Below are 21,173 nucleotides of genomic sequence, written 5' to 3' on the forward strand. Positions count from 1 at the left end.
GGCACCAAATTTGATGAAATCTGCTGCAGATACTGATCCGACAGATATCTAACTGTGGTGTAAAACATTTAGTAGTGTTAAATTAATTAAGGGTTCATTTGCATATGTAATGAACTTTGTAATTAGGTATATAACTCTGAAATTACGGCACCCAATTTGTTGAAACCTGCTTCAGATATTGCTCTGATATATATCTAATTGTGCTATGAAACATTGAACAGTGTCAAGTTAACGGTTTATTTGCATATTTAATGAACTTTGTAATTAGTGATATTACTCTAAAATTACTGCATAAAATTTGATGAAACGTGCTACATATGTTGATCTGATAGATATGTAATTGTACAATGAAGCATTGAGCAGTGTCAAGTTAATAAACAGGTAATTTGCATATTAAAGTTTTGTAATTAGTAATTTACCTCTGATAGTACTGTGCGAAAGTTGATGAAACCTGCTACATACAATGATATAACAAATATCTGATTGTTCTGTGAAGGTATTACTATTACGGAACCTTTTGTAAAACACGTGAGAAGATTCAGTTCACATCTGGTTATATGTTGTAGCAATATTGGTTATATGGTTCGCAAAAACTCGAGAATAGTACCAAGTAATAAGCAATAACCATAACGTTCTTGAGAAAAGAAGAGCCCTAAAGAATCAAACAAAACTGAAAACTGTTAATGTGATTAACTATGATGAAGACACGCATTGAAAAAAGGTATGTCTTGACAGAGTTGGTAATTGTTTACGACTATGGTGTTTCCTTCTTTAACTTGTTCTGTGAAATCTTTTATGACTTTCTTCAACTTTCAGACAAGCTGCCGAGTGTCTGCCATAATCAATCACTACGTGCTCGTCAGCAGTTGTGCCTGGATTTTCAACTTCTGCCTGCAACATTTCCTGAAGCTGCGGTTTGGCATGCATAAGAACGTCTATGCAAAGTAAGCGCACAAAGCAAAAATGTAAATATTCTGTGAATAGACCAAAGAACCTTGACAGGAATGACTACCAAGATACCAAAGTGAATGTTGTCAGTTTCTCAAATATGTTGTAGGTTGCAGTGATTGTACGGAAAACGATAATAGAAAATTAGGTATCCAAGTCTCTTTTTCTGAGATAAAGGGAATTGTTACATATGTACAACAGATTAGCAATCTGTTGGCAGCGAAATAAAGTTTGTTATGTCACAGAAAAAGCCAATATAGTAATCTATTTATTGTATTTTCTCAAAAAGTGTGAAACTTTTCTAGTATTTTAACTTTCGATTGAACTAATTATCACTGCTTTTAAGTATTTTACTAATTGCTTGCCTGAAGGAAAAAATATTGTACGTGTTTTGCCAACTGCAAAGCATTTAAAAACGGGTCAAGTGCCATTAAATAATGTTAACATAGAAAGCCATGGTAAAGAAATTATTTCACGCAAAATTATGCAAATTAGTTATTATCCAGTATAATTTGTACTATTGGTAAACATTGTCGCCTGCTCCTGAACAACAATAAATATTGAGCACAGTATGATTCTATGGAGGAAAATAATTATTACGATTAACAGACTGTATGTATTTCAAACATTTGGCGACCGCAGACATCAAAGCTCCTATCGGGTTGCAAAAAAACTAAAACACCTTTATGAAAAAGCGTCGCGAAGTTGCTGTTTTCAAAGGCTAGCGTCGGACAATAATAACGGAAACTCGTAGCCTCGACAGTATTTCACCAGTCGAGCTTGACCCACAATGTAAAATGTTGCTAGAATTTACGTCAGCGTACGGAAATATAGCGAAGGAGAGTATAAGCTAGATTCGGTGTCCAGTTACTATAAATCAGTCGCCAACGAAGATAAACAATCACGGCAAACATAGTGAGTGGGGTTGATAAAAAGTTCAACCCGTGATCGAGCATATCGACAAGCTATAGTGTAATAGTTGTCGGCCATGGCAAAGACAAATGTCTGGGGCTATGGCCAGCAATGCGAGCGATAGATCGGCTCCTTAAAACAATGCGGCGGTCAGTACTTCGCAATCCTTGCAATGGTATAGCCAGCAAGCTCAAAACCAATTACCCGGGCCATTCTCAATACGCAAATCACCGGAGGAGTCTTCAACTTCACATTCAATATCGCGGCCACAGAAAACAACTCTTCACCCGCGTCTTTCTTCCCCAAATGTCCTTGCACCACCATATTTTATTAAGCACCGCAGATCAGCCGTACTCGGACTCTGATTCTGATCAGTCTAAGACTCAATTTCGCGCACAATTTTGAAGTTTCAGTTACTCGAATTTTTATTACAGTTGATCTTGTCACTCTAAATGCCAATTTTGTTCACATGTTTAAAAAATATTTAAGATTTCTGCCCTTAAACGTGTTTGTTTGTGTCCGTTTCATTGTTCACTCAAGATGGAAATACAGTGACATCGACAGAGCGAGCTCTGCACCAAAATATTTGCATATGAATAGTAGTAAGTTTCCTTTAGCCAATAAGTGAGTTCACAGCTTATATAAAGGTCATTCACAGCATATCAATGCGCTCTATATAGAATCTATATGTTATCTGACCGTATCGCGATTAGTTGTTTCTGTCGACGGCGATGGACAAAATTGGCCAGAATTTTTGCGGGTTTTAAGATCGCTGTATCTTTTTCTGCAGGGTTTCGTACATTATTATTGGATGGGTATCACCTCTATTATTCGTGGTACCTTTTGGTTCACGTTGGTACAGTACATACGGCTCTGGGAGCAGGTAAGGCGTCAACGACACGTGATTGTTCATCACAGACACACTGGTAGGGCGATGGTTTGAACTTTCCATATTCGCTGAATATGTAAAGTTCAATATAAACATACATTTTTATGCTTTATTTATGAGTTATTTAACTCAAAAACATTCAATCAATGCTTTTAAGATATCGTGATGTTCTGTAGACTAAACGTGTGGTCGAACACACCTGAAACTTTGGGAGTTTGTAATGACACTATTTCCCCCTGTAGTTTTGTCAACATTTACTTATATCTAATTTCGTACACCTGTCTACAGAAATCCAGCAAATCTTAAACAAAAAAGGGAAAATTCACATTCCTATGCGTACCCTTGACTTCTAGCAGGTATAACAATTCTACTTATATCCGCGCTCAGAGCACTACAGTTGAGAGAGGTTACCGGGTAACCTAAAAATAGCCGTCGAGATCCCAAACATTGATAAGACACAAAATATAGTATTACCGTATCATGCCTGTTTTGTTGACTTTGCGTAACACCAACGGGTTTTTTTCTATTACTTTCAGCTGTCTGGTGCCAGACAAGATAGACATTTTACATGGATCTATTGTCCCAGCCGCAGTCATGACTCTGGTATGACATTTTTCTAAAGAAAAGTGTTTTTATTTTCGCTTAACAAAATAGTTTAACCTTCAAACGTTTAACAATAGGTAAATCGGGAAGGCAATTAAAGTACACAGAGCCAGGATAGCTGTCTAATAGTACTTGAGCTCTTATAAATTCCTTGTTAGTACGGAAAATTACCAGATTAGTTACATATGGATTATTTTTCCAGTGCACAATCTTTTGTTCAGCAAATTTCTGTACGGGAGTCAGTGGTTGGTTGGAAAATGGAGGTAGTAGTCTCTCCTTCTACCTCCATGGTTGGAAATGAGTTGACCGATCAAATTAATGATTTTTCAATCTATTAACAGTCGGGTTGCATCATCATCATGTGGTTATACTTCAAGTTTGACCATTTCGTGTTTACCTATGGAGCTGGACTGTGGTACATACTATGGTAAGTGCCATTGTTTTAAAATACCTATATTAGTTTGGTTGAATCGAATTTAGCGATTTCAAAATATCATTGACCGGTTATTTTAAGTAATAAGAGGATAACCACCGAAGGAGTTATCTTTTTAACCTATTTTGTTAATGGGGTATAATATTTAAAACTAAGTGATAACTTTCCATTAATTATACTCCTGCAGGGATGAATTCTTTCGTATCAGCCTTGTTGTACCCTTGTTTGCGATAACCTGGATGTTGGGTTTGCAAGACATCAGAAAGAATCTCGTCGCGGGCTATGCCTTCGCTATGACTTGTTTCTGTTGTGTAAGTTCACCCCGTTTCTGATAGTTTCCTCCCTAAATAAAATTACATATAATTGGAGCTCTCTTTGCGAGCTAATGTGTTTATTAATAGAAATGAATATTAATGAGCAGTTTAAGTATGAATCAGTAAAGTGTTTTAAAATATTTTAACATTGATTCCGAATACATAGGAAATCCGCTTGTTCCCTTTTCTATAGTTTATATTTTATTTAAAATTTAAATGAACGTATTTGATCTTGTCTTCTTTCCTTAATACTCTTTTACTATACTTCCACAGGGGTCAGTCTGCTATCTGGGATACTTTGCAACCAATAAAGTCGTAAGTATCATCCAATGAACAGCGACCTAAAATTCGACTTATGCTCTTTGATTCATAGGATTTTAAATTCACGCAATACTAGATGTACCTTCTACTTGACAAACTGTCATGTGACTGTCTAATTATCAAAACAAAATATAGTATATATATATATATATATATATATATATATATATATATATATATATATATATATATATATATATATATTCGGGACGATGCATATAAACTGATGACACATTTATAGGACCAATTAAGCCTGTCAGACAGGTTTGTTGTCACAGTGTCTGCAGAATGATAATGCGTCGGTAGCCAATTAAACAGCCTTTTGTTCTTTTAATTACCTCGAATAATCTCTCTCTCTCTCTCTCTCTCTCTCTCTCTCTCTCTCTCTCTCTCTCTCTCTCTCTCTCTCTCTCTCTCTCTCTCTCTCTCTCGTGTCAGGTTCTGCGATCCATCCGCTCTCGTTTCTATGGCGAAGGTAATGACGATCCAGATGAAATATCGTTCAGTCCGTATGGTAGTGACGATGAGGATGAGTATGTTTCAAGTTCTGCGATGCCAAGAAGGCGCCCGAACAGCGGCATCAGCACCCCTAGTCACGCAACCACATCGACCGTGGTGATGCACGACATTTCGATGCCAGGGACATCCGGCCAGGCGACGGACCTCGCGCAGAAAGTCACAGGGGACGTTGCCAGTATAAGCATCTGTACCGATGAACCACGTTTGAAACTGCAAGATTACGACGATGATGATGATTAATAGTTGTGTTGCATCAAACATTACTTAGTGCAACAAATATATCATTAACTCTTTGACCGCGAAAGTCAATTTTTGCCAATTTTACTTATGTATTTACCAATTTTTTTCACATTTTTTCTATATTTTGATCAAACACTGTAGTCAATTAAAAGTAACGGCCATTTGGTCCGAAAGTATCAAAAAAGCAAGAAATCCAACAAAATTGGTACAACAATGCACTTAAAGAGGCACTCCCACTTGGCGTCTAATTGCGAACGCTGTTATCATTAAGATGTTTCGTTGTCGAACTTATACCGAATGTAGAGGTACCTATCACCAATGCATTTAATTTCTGCTTATGCGTGTACGTGCGATAGCGAAGATCATCACAAAGAACATACCCGCTGACAATCTGCAACCTTCGCTGTTAAATTAATTTGAATTTAATACATGAAGATATTGGTGTACTTATTTAATATGCATTGATGTCCACTCTTATACTACAGGATAACGTGTGTTGGTGTGAAAACTAAAGATGATATTTGCGAGTTTTTATGTAATTGTCGCGACCCATGTGGTCTTATAATGTATAATCAATATAATGACAATCGCCTAGTGATTTGATGGTCACGTGATTTTCATTTTTTGATAGTAACATTATGCGTGTTTTAAGAGCACTGATTTAAAAGATTTTTGCAAACATTGAACAAATATATACTAGCAAAATAGTGGCAAAAGAAGTGTGAAACGGCAGAAGACATTTTACAATCATGAAAGCAAAAGAAAGAGGATGTGTGAGGGGAGGCTGAAACATTGGTTGAACACCAAGGTTGAAATAATTAAAAGCAATGATGTTAATTATGTTTTGTCTAAACGAAATGATTTGATGAGATATTGTAACAATTGTTGAACAGCAAAGTGGTAATAAAGCAATGGTCTCAATGCCAGCAGAGCGTTTATCTTTAGTTATTTGGCCTGTGACGATGTATGGTACCCCTCATGATTGAGGTTCTACACACCCCGTCGATGAAAATTCTAAACTTTTTTCCATTCTTTGCGAAAGCAAGACGTAATATACTTACGCAATAATGTACCCTTCCTTGGACTATAATGGACGAAAGGAAACTTTCCACACTAATGTACGGGACGAAGCCGAGTGCATTATGGCGTGTAAAGTTTGCTCGAGTCCATAATGGGTCGGGAGGAGGTAAATTCTTGCTATTATTTTATAGTTTGGCAATGCCAGGGAACTTGAAGAAAACACCACGGGCCACAATACGGGATGATCGGATACATTATCAGTAATAATCTGGGGGTGACGTCACTATCACTGAAGCTCTGAGGTTCAAAGTCATTAACGGTACAAAGCATCATGACTTAATTTCAGATAAAGGAGTTTTGATTAGAATCGCATTCAAGAAAGTCAATTCTCTATGAGCCCATGGTAATATTGGTGAAAGAGCACAAATGAGTATGCTCGACTTGACATGGGAAGCTGTAATGGTTCTAAGATTGGCCTGTACATCATCAACATCCTCAAAATATTACACAAAAATGTTGGTCTCGCTATATTTAAGGACATACGGTGTAACGGCGCAGTAGGACTCAATAAAATCACAAGGAAAATGTTCAGTTTCCACAATAATGTTGGCAATACATGCTCTTAAATTGCTTTACTTTCGTGGGGGGGGGGGGGGTAAGTAATGACCAACTTGCATTTTAATCCTCTATTGAAAAGGCCGGAGATTGACTATTATGACGATGATCAAATTCAATTCACTTGGACCACACAACAAGAACGTTCAACAACAGGACGCACAACCTCGAATTGCTCACGTCCACCCTTTACCCCTTTGCCAGTAAAGCATGACATTCGGAATATTCAATTCCAGTTCAGAGCCGATAGCAACTGAAATTGACCGTTGTCATTTAAATGACTCAAATTCCAGACTGTAGATGTATAATATTCCCCCTGTTGTCACAGATGAGTTCGGTGCTCATTGCCTTACATCTAGAATGTCCACTGTCAAACTTGTGTTGTGGTTCCGTTGTTGGACGATATATTTCGCGCAACGTACCGTCAATGGTGCCTATTGCGTTTGGGAAAAATCCCAGTGTCCTCGGAGAGTTTCAATATCCTCCCCTCAAGGCCACCTAACCATTCTTCTGAAATAGTACTGCCATAACAAGGGGTCAATTCAAATGGGAAATTTCTCTTGATACGGTTGATATGCTAGCTTGACAAGATGCAGTACAAGCCTATAACAGCCAGCAGGGAGTAGTAACGACACTTGTAAGATACTCAAGCAACTCACTCATCAGATAGCTCAGCTAAGATGGTGAGTTTAATAATTTTACATTTATATAAAAAGGGTAAATGACTTGATAAAGCGCTTTTGATTCGTGTTAAATCAGCTTTAATAGAGGGAGTTCTTGTCTGTATGAGATGGTGGAATATTTCTTTCCACACAACTGAAATCGCAGAAGAGACGTTCCCAACTGTAGTTAAGAGTCTTTCAAACTTTGTGTGGACTTTTTACAGCCGTTAACTGACGGCCAACCAGCAAATCTATTTCACAAATCATTCTAAAACTCATCAAACCAACACTACTATAATAAGACAAATATTGATTTTGTTTCATTATTGACAATCTTGTGAAACCGTATCATTCGAAATGCATTCTTGAAATTTCTTCAACTTGAAGTCCAGTTTTCTTTACGGGAGAACATTAATGGGAGTCTTCGTTTTGGCGTCCTGCTGTTGTGTGTGAATGATGTGGATGTGTTCGGGAGTACATTTCGAAGGGGGTTTCAGAGAATGTATACTTGTATACTTGTTAAATTGAGTAAGATAAAATTACCTTATTTCATTTTCTTTGTTTTCTTCTGCTTAGCTACATGGCTATTAACCAGAGAGGCAGCTCAAATTTAAACAGGGTGCTTTCAGAGCGTTCTTTCACACGAACAAAAAATTGTGCAAAATGCTAAATGACGGTTCTGAAGACATTGAATTATCCTTCGAAACTATTCATGACCCTTTAAACCTAATAGTTAGTTGCCGTCCCAAACAATGCCAACCGCAATATTTTTCTCATTCTGCATAATGCTATATATCAGACATACCTTTAAATGTAAGATATTTAATAGTTTCAAGCAAGGGTACAACAAAGTCGATCAGGCGAGAAGTATACATGTACAGTGTCAAGTCATTCAAGTACAGTAAATACACGAGTTTCTCGTGAAAAAAGAAAAGACAATCAATTCATAGTACCAAAAAGAAAATCGAACTTTGTTGTACACCCTTGCTTATAGGCTGGAGGCCTTGAAAAGCAATAAACGTGCACGTATATCAACTGAACTATTGAATATTTTCTAAAATCGTAAACCGCATGAGTGCGATTAGCGATGAACACAAAGACCCTTTTGGCTCTTCCGATGGATTTAACTAATGCTCCTAATACATTTGAATACGATTTTTTTCTAGTTCTTTAGTAGGATATCCTGATGGTTTTACTTACTTGATGTAATTGTGTTTTATACAATATTTCACGAGTATCTCCAACGTTTTTGTAGACTTGTTTTGAAGGATTCCGGAGTGCCAATTTTTATCTTGTCTGTCGTCGAGGGCGCTATGGTGTTGGTCGCATCGTCGTTGCATCATGTCGGTAAGAAACAGCAAATTTTGCGTTAAATTGTCTCCAGTTTTAGCAAAACCTTGACTAGGAGGTTCGTGAAGAAGCCTTGACGAACGCTATGAAATATTTTAGTAGTTTTTTCTTGTATATCCACCGAAATTGAACATTTTCACCTTGCTGTTCCTCTGAGCACGTTCTGACTGGTTTGCCCAAATTTTATTCAACTGTGTATTGAACTTCTGCTAATTACCATACCTTGCAATTTTTTAACCATGCTGAAATGCAACGACTGTGGGTGGATTAGAGAATATAAGCATCAACCGAGATGACGTTCCTTTGTGTAAAACATTCAAAGACAAACAGAAGTAGGCAATGCCACCAGGTAAAGATTTCGATAACATCACTCCTGATTCTCTACATCGCAGCCTTCAAATGATAAAGACGAACTTAGTTGTCTACCAAATCTACTTGTGACTGTCCGCGAAATTAAAGAACCCCATAAAACAATCACGACACCACTAGAGTATCTCAACACAATTTTTGAAGAAACCCGGGACCAAAACTTAAATGAAAATCTGATGAGAAGTATGAATAACATGGAAACGGAAATGGATGAACACAATCAATACAGTAGACTGGTGAACTTAGAAATGCAAGGAATACATCAGATGCCAAATAAAAACACTAATCACACATATCCTAAATGTTACTGACACAAACATAACCGAGAAGGATACGAAAATCACCCATGGAATAGGGGATCTAGAAAGAGAAGAAAGACCCATTATCATTAAATTTAACAGCTTTAACGCACGAGACAAAATATACAATAATCGAATTCAGAAGATAAATACGACGACTGTCAACTTAGGATACAAGAGAATATATCATTCATATATATATATATATATATATATATATATATATATATATATATATATATATATGATCTAGAAGGCGGAGAGCTCGTCAACTAAACTGAAGGGCATTGTAAATAGTGAAGGAGAACAGTTTCAACACAATAATGATATTGATGATCTGCCGCTGTCTATGAATCTCTGAAGACATGTAGCCGAAATCCATCGACCAATATGACGTTCACTGTGCCACAGTCAACATCATCAGTGCTGCCGCGCACCCATTGAAAAAAAACACGACTGCCTGAACATTCTTATATAGTCTTTTATCACATTTCAACTGATTGGTAGAAACTGTGAGGGGATGCCAGTTGCCTAGAAACTAAAAACCCCTGACTGGTAATGTCATTGTTAACTGATTGGGCTACAGCTGGAGATGTAGTAGCTGTGGCTGGCTTGCGGAGGTGAAAAGGCCAACATCCTTTAAACCCTGGATGACTGTTCGCGACATAATGGCTGCTAATGCACTGGTATCGGTGTGAGTCCAAGAAGTGACACTAGGCGTTCAAACTGCAGCAACAAGTTGTTCGCTATGTTGACTGGTACGGGAACTTGTAGGAATTCTTGAATAGGCTCAGCTGCATGTGGAGGATTGACCGATGCTCTCACAGGGACAGCAAATGTTGTTGTTGATGAAACCTTGCGTTAAGCTGTAGCTGCTCTGGTGGCCGATGCTTTTCGCTTCGGTGGCATGCTGTTGATAAAGAGAAATACTAACAGCAAGTAAAGTGGACTAGACCTTTGGCACTATTGGCTAATGATAAGAATAGTCATGCCAGCATAGGGAAGAAAAATAAAAATAACACTTGTACTGCATAATAAAATGTAAAATTGTAAACCCTTCACCCTGGTAACACATTATTTAAGTACAAAGAAATTAAAATAACCACTGCATAAATTAAACAGTGCACGTGGCTACAAATTAAATGAACCCTTGAAACAGAAGGTAAATCCAACCAATAATATTGGTAAACCACTCTCCCCTGACAAGGTATGAGAGGGTACAAAAACAGCACTAGTGCAAATGGCCACCAAAATGGTTACCGGGTAAGATATTGCACTAATCATGCTGTAAAAAGGAATATACCTTCATTGGGTAATTAAAACTATGCAAATAAAAATGCATACATAAGTAATACGTAATAAGGTATCTACAACCAAAATTAATACATAGTAAAACCACTCTGTCATGACGAGATATGTCAATGTGAGTGGCAACAAAAACAACTGAAATAAGCCCAATATGCATGTACGCAAGGCTGAAAAGTGTAAACGAATGTACGGAACTGATAACACCGACACTACTGGCAATACTGCACCATCAAAACATGCTCAAATTAACCGTAATGATTTAAGAACTGCCCCCCCCCCCCCGTAAGCTCCTATAATAAGCAGACGTACGTATGCCTTGTTGATGATAGATGGCGCTTTAAAAGCAGAGAACGTACCATGGGCCAAAATTCCCTCATGGGTCACAATTGCCCAATTTACCTTACCTGATCCCGCCAAGTGCGCTAAAATGAACCCCATCGGTGCAGAAAATCTGTGCACACTTGCTAAAACACGCTTGTGTTTCCAGAAATGCCCAAAGGCCAAGCCTTCTAACTCGGCCTCTGAGAAAGTGTTCAACAGTGAGACACGCTCGTTAAAAACGGCTACTACATGATGTGATGCGCGGGAAAATCTGGCAAACAAAAATAAACTTGACGTCCATGTAACCGAGCAAATCTCCACGAAATGCATCAGACTTGAGCCGGCAATAGCTGCTGGAAGTTATGACAAATCAATTGCACCTAGCTGTAAAACAACCACACTGGGTTAAAACACTGGACGACATGTAAATCAAAACCCGTACATTATTCACCGTACGGCCTCCGATGCCGTGTAGCTGTATTTCTGCAGAACTGCACATGTGAATGACTGCGGCATAGGACGTGCGTTACGCGGTAATGACATGGACGCCTAGCCACGAAAGAATGACCTAAAATTAACACCTTTGGCTTCATACTGATTGCCAAAAACATGTGCCTGGATGCCCAGCACTTATATAAGGGTAGGACCCCTAAGACAAAGAGAGAGCTTGCCTGAAAAATGTAGAAACGAGGATAAAATTGTTGGAAAAACCAAACTGCCAGCTGCTTGTTTGGCGGTGTGATCGAAAAGAGGCAGGTCAATGTTGTGACCCCCCTCTAAGGCACTAATGAATGGAACTCTATTTGCCGTAGAGGGCAGTCTACCCTTGAAAATATGAAAACTACAACTGCATGTATATAAATCCGATTATCTTTCTATAATCGTGGTTATATATATATATATATTATATATATATATATATATATATATATATATATAATATTATATATATATATATATATATATATAATATATATATATATATATATATATATATAATATATATATAATATATCATATATATGATCTAGAAGGCGGAGAGCTCGTCAACTAAACTGAAGGGCATTGTAAGGGACTGGACATAAATTACAGGGGGGGTGGGCCGGTGTTTTTCGAAAAACCGCTGCGTAAAAATAGTGACCCTTCAAAAGTTCATGCACAAAAATTAGTGACCCTCCCCCTTATCCGTGCATGAAAATAAGTGACCCTCCCCTGTTACTCAATACCCCCAAAAAAACCCTGCAATGTGTTAAAGACCCCCTTCTGACTTGCTATACTTTTTAAGTCGCCCTCCCGAAAGGAAGGCAAAATGTGGCCGATATAACGCGTTGTCCAAAAAATATCAAATCATATGTGTGTTATTCATGTAAATGTACTTTGCTTGAAGTGGCAGGTAAAAAGTGCATGCCTGTACAAAAAATGTAATTTTTAGATTTTATCGATAATGTTGATTCACTATACATGTAGTCGACTATAAGAAAACTACGAACGTGTATTTTCCAGTATAAAACTAGCTATATCTGTTCATATACAGATGTTTAATAACTGATATAGATATACTTGATTAGCATGGGTGTTTACAAGTGCACATGTGAACAAGATATTTGATTTTGGAATTTCTGTCAAAATGTTGATCCACTATACATGGGAGTCTATGACAAAACTATACATGGGAGTCTATGACAACACTGTCAAAAAATTTTCAGAATTAAAAATTTGCACTATTTGTGCATATATGGACCCTGAATAATTGACATAATTGTGCTTGATTAGAAGAGGGTGGTAAAATGTGCATCTGTGTACAATAACTTTGTTTTTGGAATTTCGCATAAAATGTTGATCCACTATACATGGGAGTCTATGACAAAACTGTAAAACAAAAATTTCAGAATTAAAAATATGCACTATTTGTGTATATATGACCCTGAATAATTGACATAATTGTGTTTGATTAGAAGAGGGTGGTAACACGTGCATCTGTGTACAATAACTTTGTTTTTGGAATTTCGCATGAAATGTGGATCCATTATACATTGTAGTCTATGAAGAAACTATGAATAATTTTTTTTAAATACAAAACTTGGCAAATCTGTGTATTTATGTATGCTTGATTATTGATATTTATGTTCTTGATTAGACTAGAGTGGTTACAAGTCCATGTGTGTGCAAGAAATTTGATTTTGGAATTTCACCGAAATGTTGATTCACTATACATGGCAGTCTATGGTGAAACCCTATGAATATTTTTTTCCAATACAAAAATAGGTAAATCTGTGCATTTATGTACACTCAATTATTGGTACTAATGTTCATGATTAGACTAGAGTGGTTTCAAGTCAATGGTTGTGCAAGAAATTTGATTTTGGCATATCACTTAAATGTCGATTCACTATACATGGCAGTCTATGATGAAACTATGAATAATTTTTTTCCAATAAAAAAATAGGAAAATCTGTGCATTTATGTACACTTGATTATTGGTATTAATGTTCATGATTAGACTAGAGTAGTTTCAAGTCAATGGGTGTGCAAGAAATTTGATTTTGGAATTTCACTGAAATGTCCATTCACTATACATGGCAGTCTATGATGAAACTATGAATAACTTTTTTCCAATACAAAACTGGTAAACCTGTGCATTTATGTACACCTAATTATTAGTATTAATATTCATGATTAGACTAGAGTGGTTTCAAGTCAATGGTTGTGCAAGAAATTTGATTTTGGAATTTCACCAAAATGTTGATTCATTGTAGGCTATGAGGAAACTACAAATAACTCATAGGTTATCTGATCCTAAATTGTTATTCAAAAGTTGTTCGACCTGAAGCTTCCAGTTGTTATTGATGACACTATGCACTATTCTGAACAGTTTGTATTCTGTCAATGTCCTCAAAAAATTAAAAATGTACATACAGCGACATGAACATTTGACACCGACCTATACCCAATGTATTGTCAATGGGCGAATGATGTCAAATAAGTAATCTCCCAAATTGTTATTGAAAGAGTCATTATAGGGGACAGTTATGCACAATAGTGTTGAATAAGTAGAAATCATGACAACTTAAATCAATGTGGCTGCTTGGATCATCAATACATTGTTTATTATACCTGAAATTTGCGCCCGAAGGGCGCGCCGAAAAGGTAATGGCAGAAAATGAAAGTGCCAGGAGGTATTTTTCTTTTTTCAGTATTCCATAACGTGCACATGCAATTTCAGCTTTGATGCATGAAAAAAGGTGACCCTCCCCCATAGGCTTGCACAAAATTTATGACCCTTCAAAAATGCTTGCGCGAAAAATGGCGACCCACCCCCAAAAAACACCGGCCCACCCCCCCTGTAATTTGTGTCCAGTCCCTAAATAGTGAAGGAGAACAGTTTTTCAACACAATAATGATATTTGATGATCTGCCGCTGTCTATGAATCTCTGAAGACATGTAGCCGAAATCCATCGACCAATATGACGTTCATTGTGCCACAGTCAACATCATCAGTGCTGCCGCGCATCCATTAGAAAAACTCACTGACTGCCTGAACATTCTTATATAGTCTTTTATCACATTGCCGTGCACAGAACGCTATCGATAGTGTTTTACTCTGTACAGTGTCACGTTCTACCGGTCGGTAAAACGATTGCATTAGCCACACTGAACGTTTGACGTCGTATTGGTTTAAATTGTTGCAAAATCTGTCAAAGAGGAACGTGAATGCAGTTGGCGTCTTTTCTATTGCCCGAAACTTTTTTCTAATCACTGAATTCCAAGCTATTTTGAAATTCACTGTAACATCCTCAAAAACGTGACACAACGATGTTCTTGGTGTTTTGCTACCTTTAGGAATACTAGATGTAGCAGTGCAGCAAACGTAAATGAAACACTGGGAAAATGTGTTGCCTTCTCAATGGTGTGATACCAGACAATATCAACATCTTGTCATGATCTTCCAAATTGGCGCAAAGAAAATTAATATTTCGCGCTCTCGATACACTAGCGTCCTTGGACGCGATAAATTCAGCGCAATTCCTCTTGATTTGGACTCTAACAATACTGGCGCCACGAAATACCAGCATGGTATCGACAACATGGTCTTACTCGTTTGCACATTACAAAAGTTACCCAGTAACATATTTTCTCATGGAGGTATCTGCATACTACCGCCATGTTCTATTGCATTTCAATCAATCGCAATATTTAGCTGTTATTGCCGTTTGAATTTATTCATAGCGTGGGTTTGAAACAAAATAATTGTAGCATACCATCCGAGGGAAGTGATAAGTTGTGCCTAGTGTCTTTTCTAATGTCGGTAAATCAAAGTATTGTCTTGTTGTATTCTTTATGGCGTCGGTATCGACATAGCCAAGATACCTTTTAAATGGACACACTAACTCACAGGAAAAACTAACTTGGCCACGACTCACACGGAGGCAGATTCATGTATCGCGGCTGGGCCGTGAGGCCTGGCCATGGTTCCGTATTCAATAAATAAGTTCCAGTTCTAAGTCAAAACTTGTGGTCAGTTCCAGCTTCTTTCTCAAAAGTAATGACATGATGGAGATACCAACCCAGTGCGAAGACTGACTTTTGGTCGTCAGACACCTTTCGTCGCTAAGCGAGATGCTCTCCGACTAATTCCCCGAAGCACGAAAGTCACCGTTGCCAAGCCGACCACTATGCCGACGAGGGAGTTTACCGAGTCAACGTATGTGAGTATGTCTTCGGCGATCCGCTCTCAGAGAAATTACCAAGATTCACATCGAGCAATTCTCCTATGAAGGACATCTTGAAGACGCGGAATCTACTCTTCTAGTGATGAGAAAAAAGCCATCTACCATCAAGATGAACAATCAGCTGCATGCGGTAATTCTATGATGCGATCAGTAAGTTTGACATTTAGAGTGTCAAGTGTGTTTAAATTAGTATACTTTCGATTTAAAGGAAAAGCAAGGACATGGTCTCTGATTTCTTTTAAATTTTAAAAGGCTCGTTAATCGCATATCTACGACAAAGTAACACATAGCAAATCTTCGAGCCTACTATTCACGCGAGATGGGATACTTAAATAGGAAAGAAGGAATTTCTGAGAACGATTCTTAACTTCCAATTTTTCGATTATATTGTCATTTCGAAACTTGCGTTCGTATGTAATCACTGTGAGAAAATTTTCAAACGACGAGATCGCTGAATAGAATTACTGAAAGGGAATCACCGACCTGGTCACTCTACAAACCAACAAATTCCGACAGGACACGCGCCTTGTTGAAACGAACTTTCCAAGCGCCAGAATAAGAAACTGGACTTAAAGTTACCTCAAGAAGTAAAAGATTACCTTACGGACAAAAAAAAAGTAAAGACATTTTCTTTGTGCGCTAAGAAACAATTAACCATGAGAAGAAAGTAACTAACTGAAGAAATGTGACTGAAAATGAAAGAACGAACTATACAAAAGCATTTATGCTTGTATTTTGTTATCACTGTAACGTTCTTAAGTGTTTGTTTAAGCTGTTGAGTGACACATTGACATTTGCTATGATTTTATTGTGCGAGATCTAATAGTGTGGGGGTAACGGCCGGCTCTGTCATACTGCCTGATGTCACACCCTCAGAAGCAATGTGTTTCACGATTCAGTATGATATCGCAATAGGAATTTGGTCTACATTATGTTGTATTGTATTTTTTTCTTCGATTTTCTAGTTTCGGTTTGTGTTTTTATGTTGCATCTCATTGTTAAATTGTGACCTCAGTTATGCAAATCAGCCTTTGTATGAAATCCAATTGTTTTACTTTTGCTGAAAATCGATATTGGCAAAAATTCATTTTTATTCTCTCAAAACCCTTTCAAACAGTATTTAGTCCAACGGAAATATCATTTCACGCACTTTAAATCACACGTTTTACTACGAATGAGGATCTATTTGATATCCATTTTTGCAAAGATTTTGGAACACCAATGCTTGGCCTCAATTTCCGTTTTACGCTTACCCATTATATTTTTCTTGTAGTAAGATTTACGAACAGGCTTTATTTATTATAATGCTGACGGCAAACCTAGAGATGGTCACAAGAAGACGCACAAAGTCTGCCATCCGAATGCCTACACGCTCTTTACTATTATTCGTCGAGGTCAAACGAGCCCGATTATTACCTGCCAAGAAGACGCGAGGATTATTTTAGCTTAATTAATAGTGATCATGCATTTTGTGATTTTGAATCATTTGTGTTTCAACTTTCTTTGAAGAAATGTACTTTGACATATCCTCAAATCTGAGGGAACGGATGTTTTCTTTTGAAAATGAGGTCATTTTCTATTTCGAAATTGGCCCACGTCATGATCTTCCAAATTGGCGCAAAGAAAATTAATATTTCACGCTCTCGATACATAGCGTCCTTTGACGCGATAAATACAGCGCAATTCCTCTCGATTTGGACTCTAACAATACTGGCACCACGAAATACCAGCACGGTATCGACAACATGGTCCTACTCGTTTCCACATTTAAAATTCACCCAGCAACTTATTTTTCTCATGGAGGTATTATGCGTACTACCGCCATGTTCTATTGTATTTCAGCCAATCATGATATTGAGCCGTTTTTATAAATTTAATTTATTCATAGTGTGGGTTTGAAACAAAAGAATTATAGCATGCCATCCGAGGGGAAGGGATAAGTTGTACCCAGTGTCTTTTCTAATGTCGATCTAGAGCTCGAAATATTAATTTTCTTTGCGCCAATTTGGAAGATCATGACAATCTCAACGATATTTTAATCTCAGATCAGGTTGGTTATATTTATTTTCTTTTCTTAAGTTGGAACAAAATTTACCATTTCATATCTCATAATTAATATATATTTGGGAGAACGCATAATAACCCATCAAAAATGTCATAAAAATCAACGTTTGCTGGCTCGAGAAATATTTAACTTTCAGGAGGAGAATCGTGATTAACAAACTGTCTTTTTATTTTCGCAGAGAAATCAACACGCCTACTTTACTGTATGTTAAAATATTCCCCACAGAAATTTTAAGTATCATTTCAGTCAAATAGTTACATGTGATCGATTGCATGTTAGTTTGTTAAAATTAATACTTGTCTCACTAAAGTGTGTTCATTCAAGCCCAAAGCAAACCATTGACGCATTGCAAAAATTTTAATACGCGACATCAAAAGAGCAATTAAGGTAATTGCAACTTGAAAGCATACAACAGGCGATACCTTCGATTCCAAAGAAAAAAATAAATCGTCACCTGTGTTTTTACAGCATTCTCAGTCACTTAGATGTGTTGGCAAAACGTTCAGTTGCATGTCATATGCATGTTGAAAGTAGAGCATATTAAATTTCCATCTTCACCTACACGTGTCCCCCTTCCTGACATTCCATGAACAGGGAATATTCATTATGGCTCGAGTACTTTTAATGTATTATAAAAAAGGCCTGGTCAGCATAATTTAGAAAAACAACTGTTAAGGTAACACATATAAATATAAACATTACATATGAAGTGTATGTAAAATTAACTAAGTAAAGAAAGACTTTCTAGTCTAAGATAATTTTACGTACACTTCTTATTTTTTTGTTTTTTTATTTATGTTACCTTAGTATGATAGCACTATTTTATGTTGGTGCTACATCCTAAATATTTAACAATATTTAAATATATATAGTATTTAAATATTTAACTTAAACTTCCAGTTAGACTTGGTAAACGACAGTAACTTCAATATTTACATTTATTATTTAGTTTAATGTTGCTGTTTTCCCTTGCCTTAATTGTATACAGTCAGATGAAACCTGTTCACAATAGTTAAATGGGCATTTGTTGGTTGATAGGGAGTCGAAAAAGGGGTAGCCAAAGGAATGTTTTTAGGAAGGCACGTGACGCAACGTAACGACAGCATGATTTCATTTTATTAGCTCCGCCGTCAGCGATGAGCAGCTTATGATATATTGACATTCTTTTCTACTAATGTCTTCAACTTAAAGTTCAGACATGCTGAATTTGGCAACATTTGCACACAAGCTAAATGACCTGGCAATATAAAGATGAAGAAGAAGATAAAATATGCAAATGGAAAATTTAGATGTGTGGGTGTTTTATTTGCCGTCACCAGTAGCAACGGCGTGTGAAATTTTCAATAAATTAAGTGTCGTGTTTATAGGAACGATATACATAAACGATGCAACACTGCTGAAGGATGGCTCTGTCCTTGCTGTTCAGATTTCTGTGTCTTGGAATCATTTTCACGAATACTTTACGGAACCCGACAGGTAAGTGTGATAGAGAAAATCGATGACGTCGTACGAGCAACAAAGTAAATGTACATTAAGAGTAAAATATGTAAAAGTCGTTTGTTTCACTTCAGTTCAAACATATAATATTATATCTATATCAAATGATGTTAAAACTTTTGTCAAATCGTTTCGATTTCTATAAGCTACTTTTATGTGTGTGTTTCGCGAAAATTCCCGCACAAAATTCTAATCATCAATAGTCCTGTTTTGCTTTCACTATTATTACTACGTAATTCGTAAACCAACCATGTGTTGCTTGTAATGTCCCATTCTATGCCATTAGCATACCGGGACAATCTCGCGATGAGTATCACAGGGAAACGACACGTGCCTTCACTCAATAAAACTTTGAAGTCTCAACATTTAAAAGTACATCATTAGCGATAGCAACGCAAAGCCGAGCAATCGAGAATTACTGAATTGCTAAGGGTAATAAGAAAAAAAACAAGTGTAAATATTTTTTTTTTGATCCACAGCAAATACATAACAAAATTGATTAAGGACAGTACGCTCTTCCGGACGACAGTCCGTCAGATATTATACCACTTCAAAATAGTAATTTGTATTTTGATGTCGTTGTCTAAAATTAAATAAAACGTTCAGTTTTAACATCTTCAGTGGAATTATGGACATGGCAATTAAAAGATTGCAATTTAGAAACAGCTGTGCAAAATTTGAACTAATCCGTCAATGCGGAGATTTAGAACCGACATCTCGGTGTGTCGGCTTCAGGTACTGAAAACATTGCGATCCATGACCGGTACTTGAAATCATAGACTGTAAAGGAAGAAATTTGACACGATAATTCACAAAAATTCACAGACTTGGTCACCTTGCAGCATTTGTGTTGCATTGAATCGTTGATGAGTTTATACGTCCAGTTTTCACATTTACTCTTCATAAGATGACATCATAGTGATTCGAGTGATGGGAGGGGTAAAATACGGCTAGTTTTCAATCGGGTTCGAACCCACAACATACGACATCAGTCGCCTAGCGAAGAGGTCACAGAGATAACCGCTCGGCTAAATCTCCACTCCTCAAAAAGAGTGGTTCGATAGCCGGCTAAGTTGTTACATTTTCCCGACTGAGACCGCTCCACACGTTGTAGAGTTCGTGAAGCACTCACGCATGCATGCTCACTATAACACATCTTACATACAAACTTTATCAAAGCGAAGCAACGAATACATCGCTTTAACTGGGCGAACGATAACCTCGGGGACAATTCTGTCCACCAGCAGAGTTACCAACCCAGAGTAGAAAATACGGCTAGTTTTCAATCAGGTACGAACTCACAAGTAAAGTGACGTCTTGACCCTTTTGATGACGATGTTGCTATATTCATGATCACAGCTTCAGCTGCTGCAAAATGTCCGATTCTATCAGGTCAACGACAATCAGTACTACATCTACAAAAGAAATTGCAAACAATGTCTGCGCATTCTTTGCAGTAAGCTGAACGGACGTCGGCTTCATAAAAAGAAACGATAGGTCAAAGGTTTACGCTGACTGACACACAAAACGTCCGGCTTTGTGCCGCCGTGGCAAATTCCTTACGCCAAAAGTCAACAAAATTCACATAATAAGATCAACAATATACGCTTGTAAAAGAAGCACTGAATTAATCCAAAAATTAAACAATTTGGCCATCACTCTGAACATTAAACACAAAACACCAGACAACATTTAATAGCCAATGTGCAGCCTCTTTTCCTTTATTTTAGCATGATAAACATCAAATTTAAGCAATG

At 37.2% G+C, this 21,173-nt stretch overlaps 1 protein-coding gene across 1 annotated transcript; it reads left to right on the top strand.

Annotated features, from left to right (window-relative positions):
- Nucleotides 1–3,651: 3,651 nt before the first annotated feature.
- Nucleotides 3,652–5,252, top strand: LOC139125825 (uncharacterized). The gene is made up of 4 exons (XM_070691928.1): nt 3,652–3,779; nt 3,973–4,096; nt 4,373–4,414; nt 4,859–5,252. Exons 1-4 carry the CDS (start codon nt 3,712–3,714, stop codon nt 5,177–5,179), a joined length of 555 nt encoding a protein of 184 aa, XP_070548029.1. The 5' UTR covers nt 3,652–3,711; the 3' UTR covers nt 5,180–5,252.
- The last annotated feature ends 15,921 nt before the right edge of the window (nt 5,253–21,173 follow it).

This window comes from Ptychodera flava (genome assembly GCF_041260155.1).
Source record: "Ptychodera flava strain L36383 chromosome 3 unlocalized genomic scaffold, AS_Pfla_20210202 Scaffold_26__1_contigs__length_13983176_pilon, whole genome shotgun sequence".
Classification (NCBI taxonomy): Eukaryota; Metazoa; Hemichordata; class Enteropneusta; family Ptychoderidae; genus Ptychodera; species Ptychodera flava.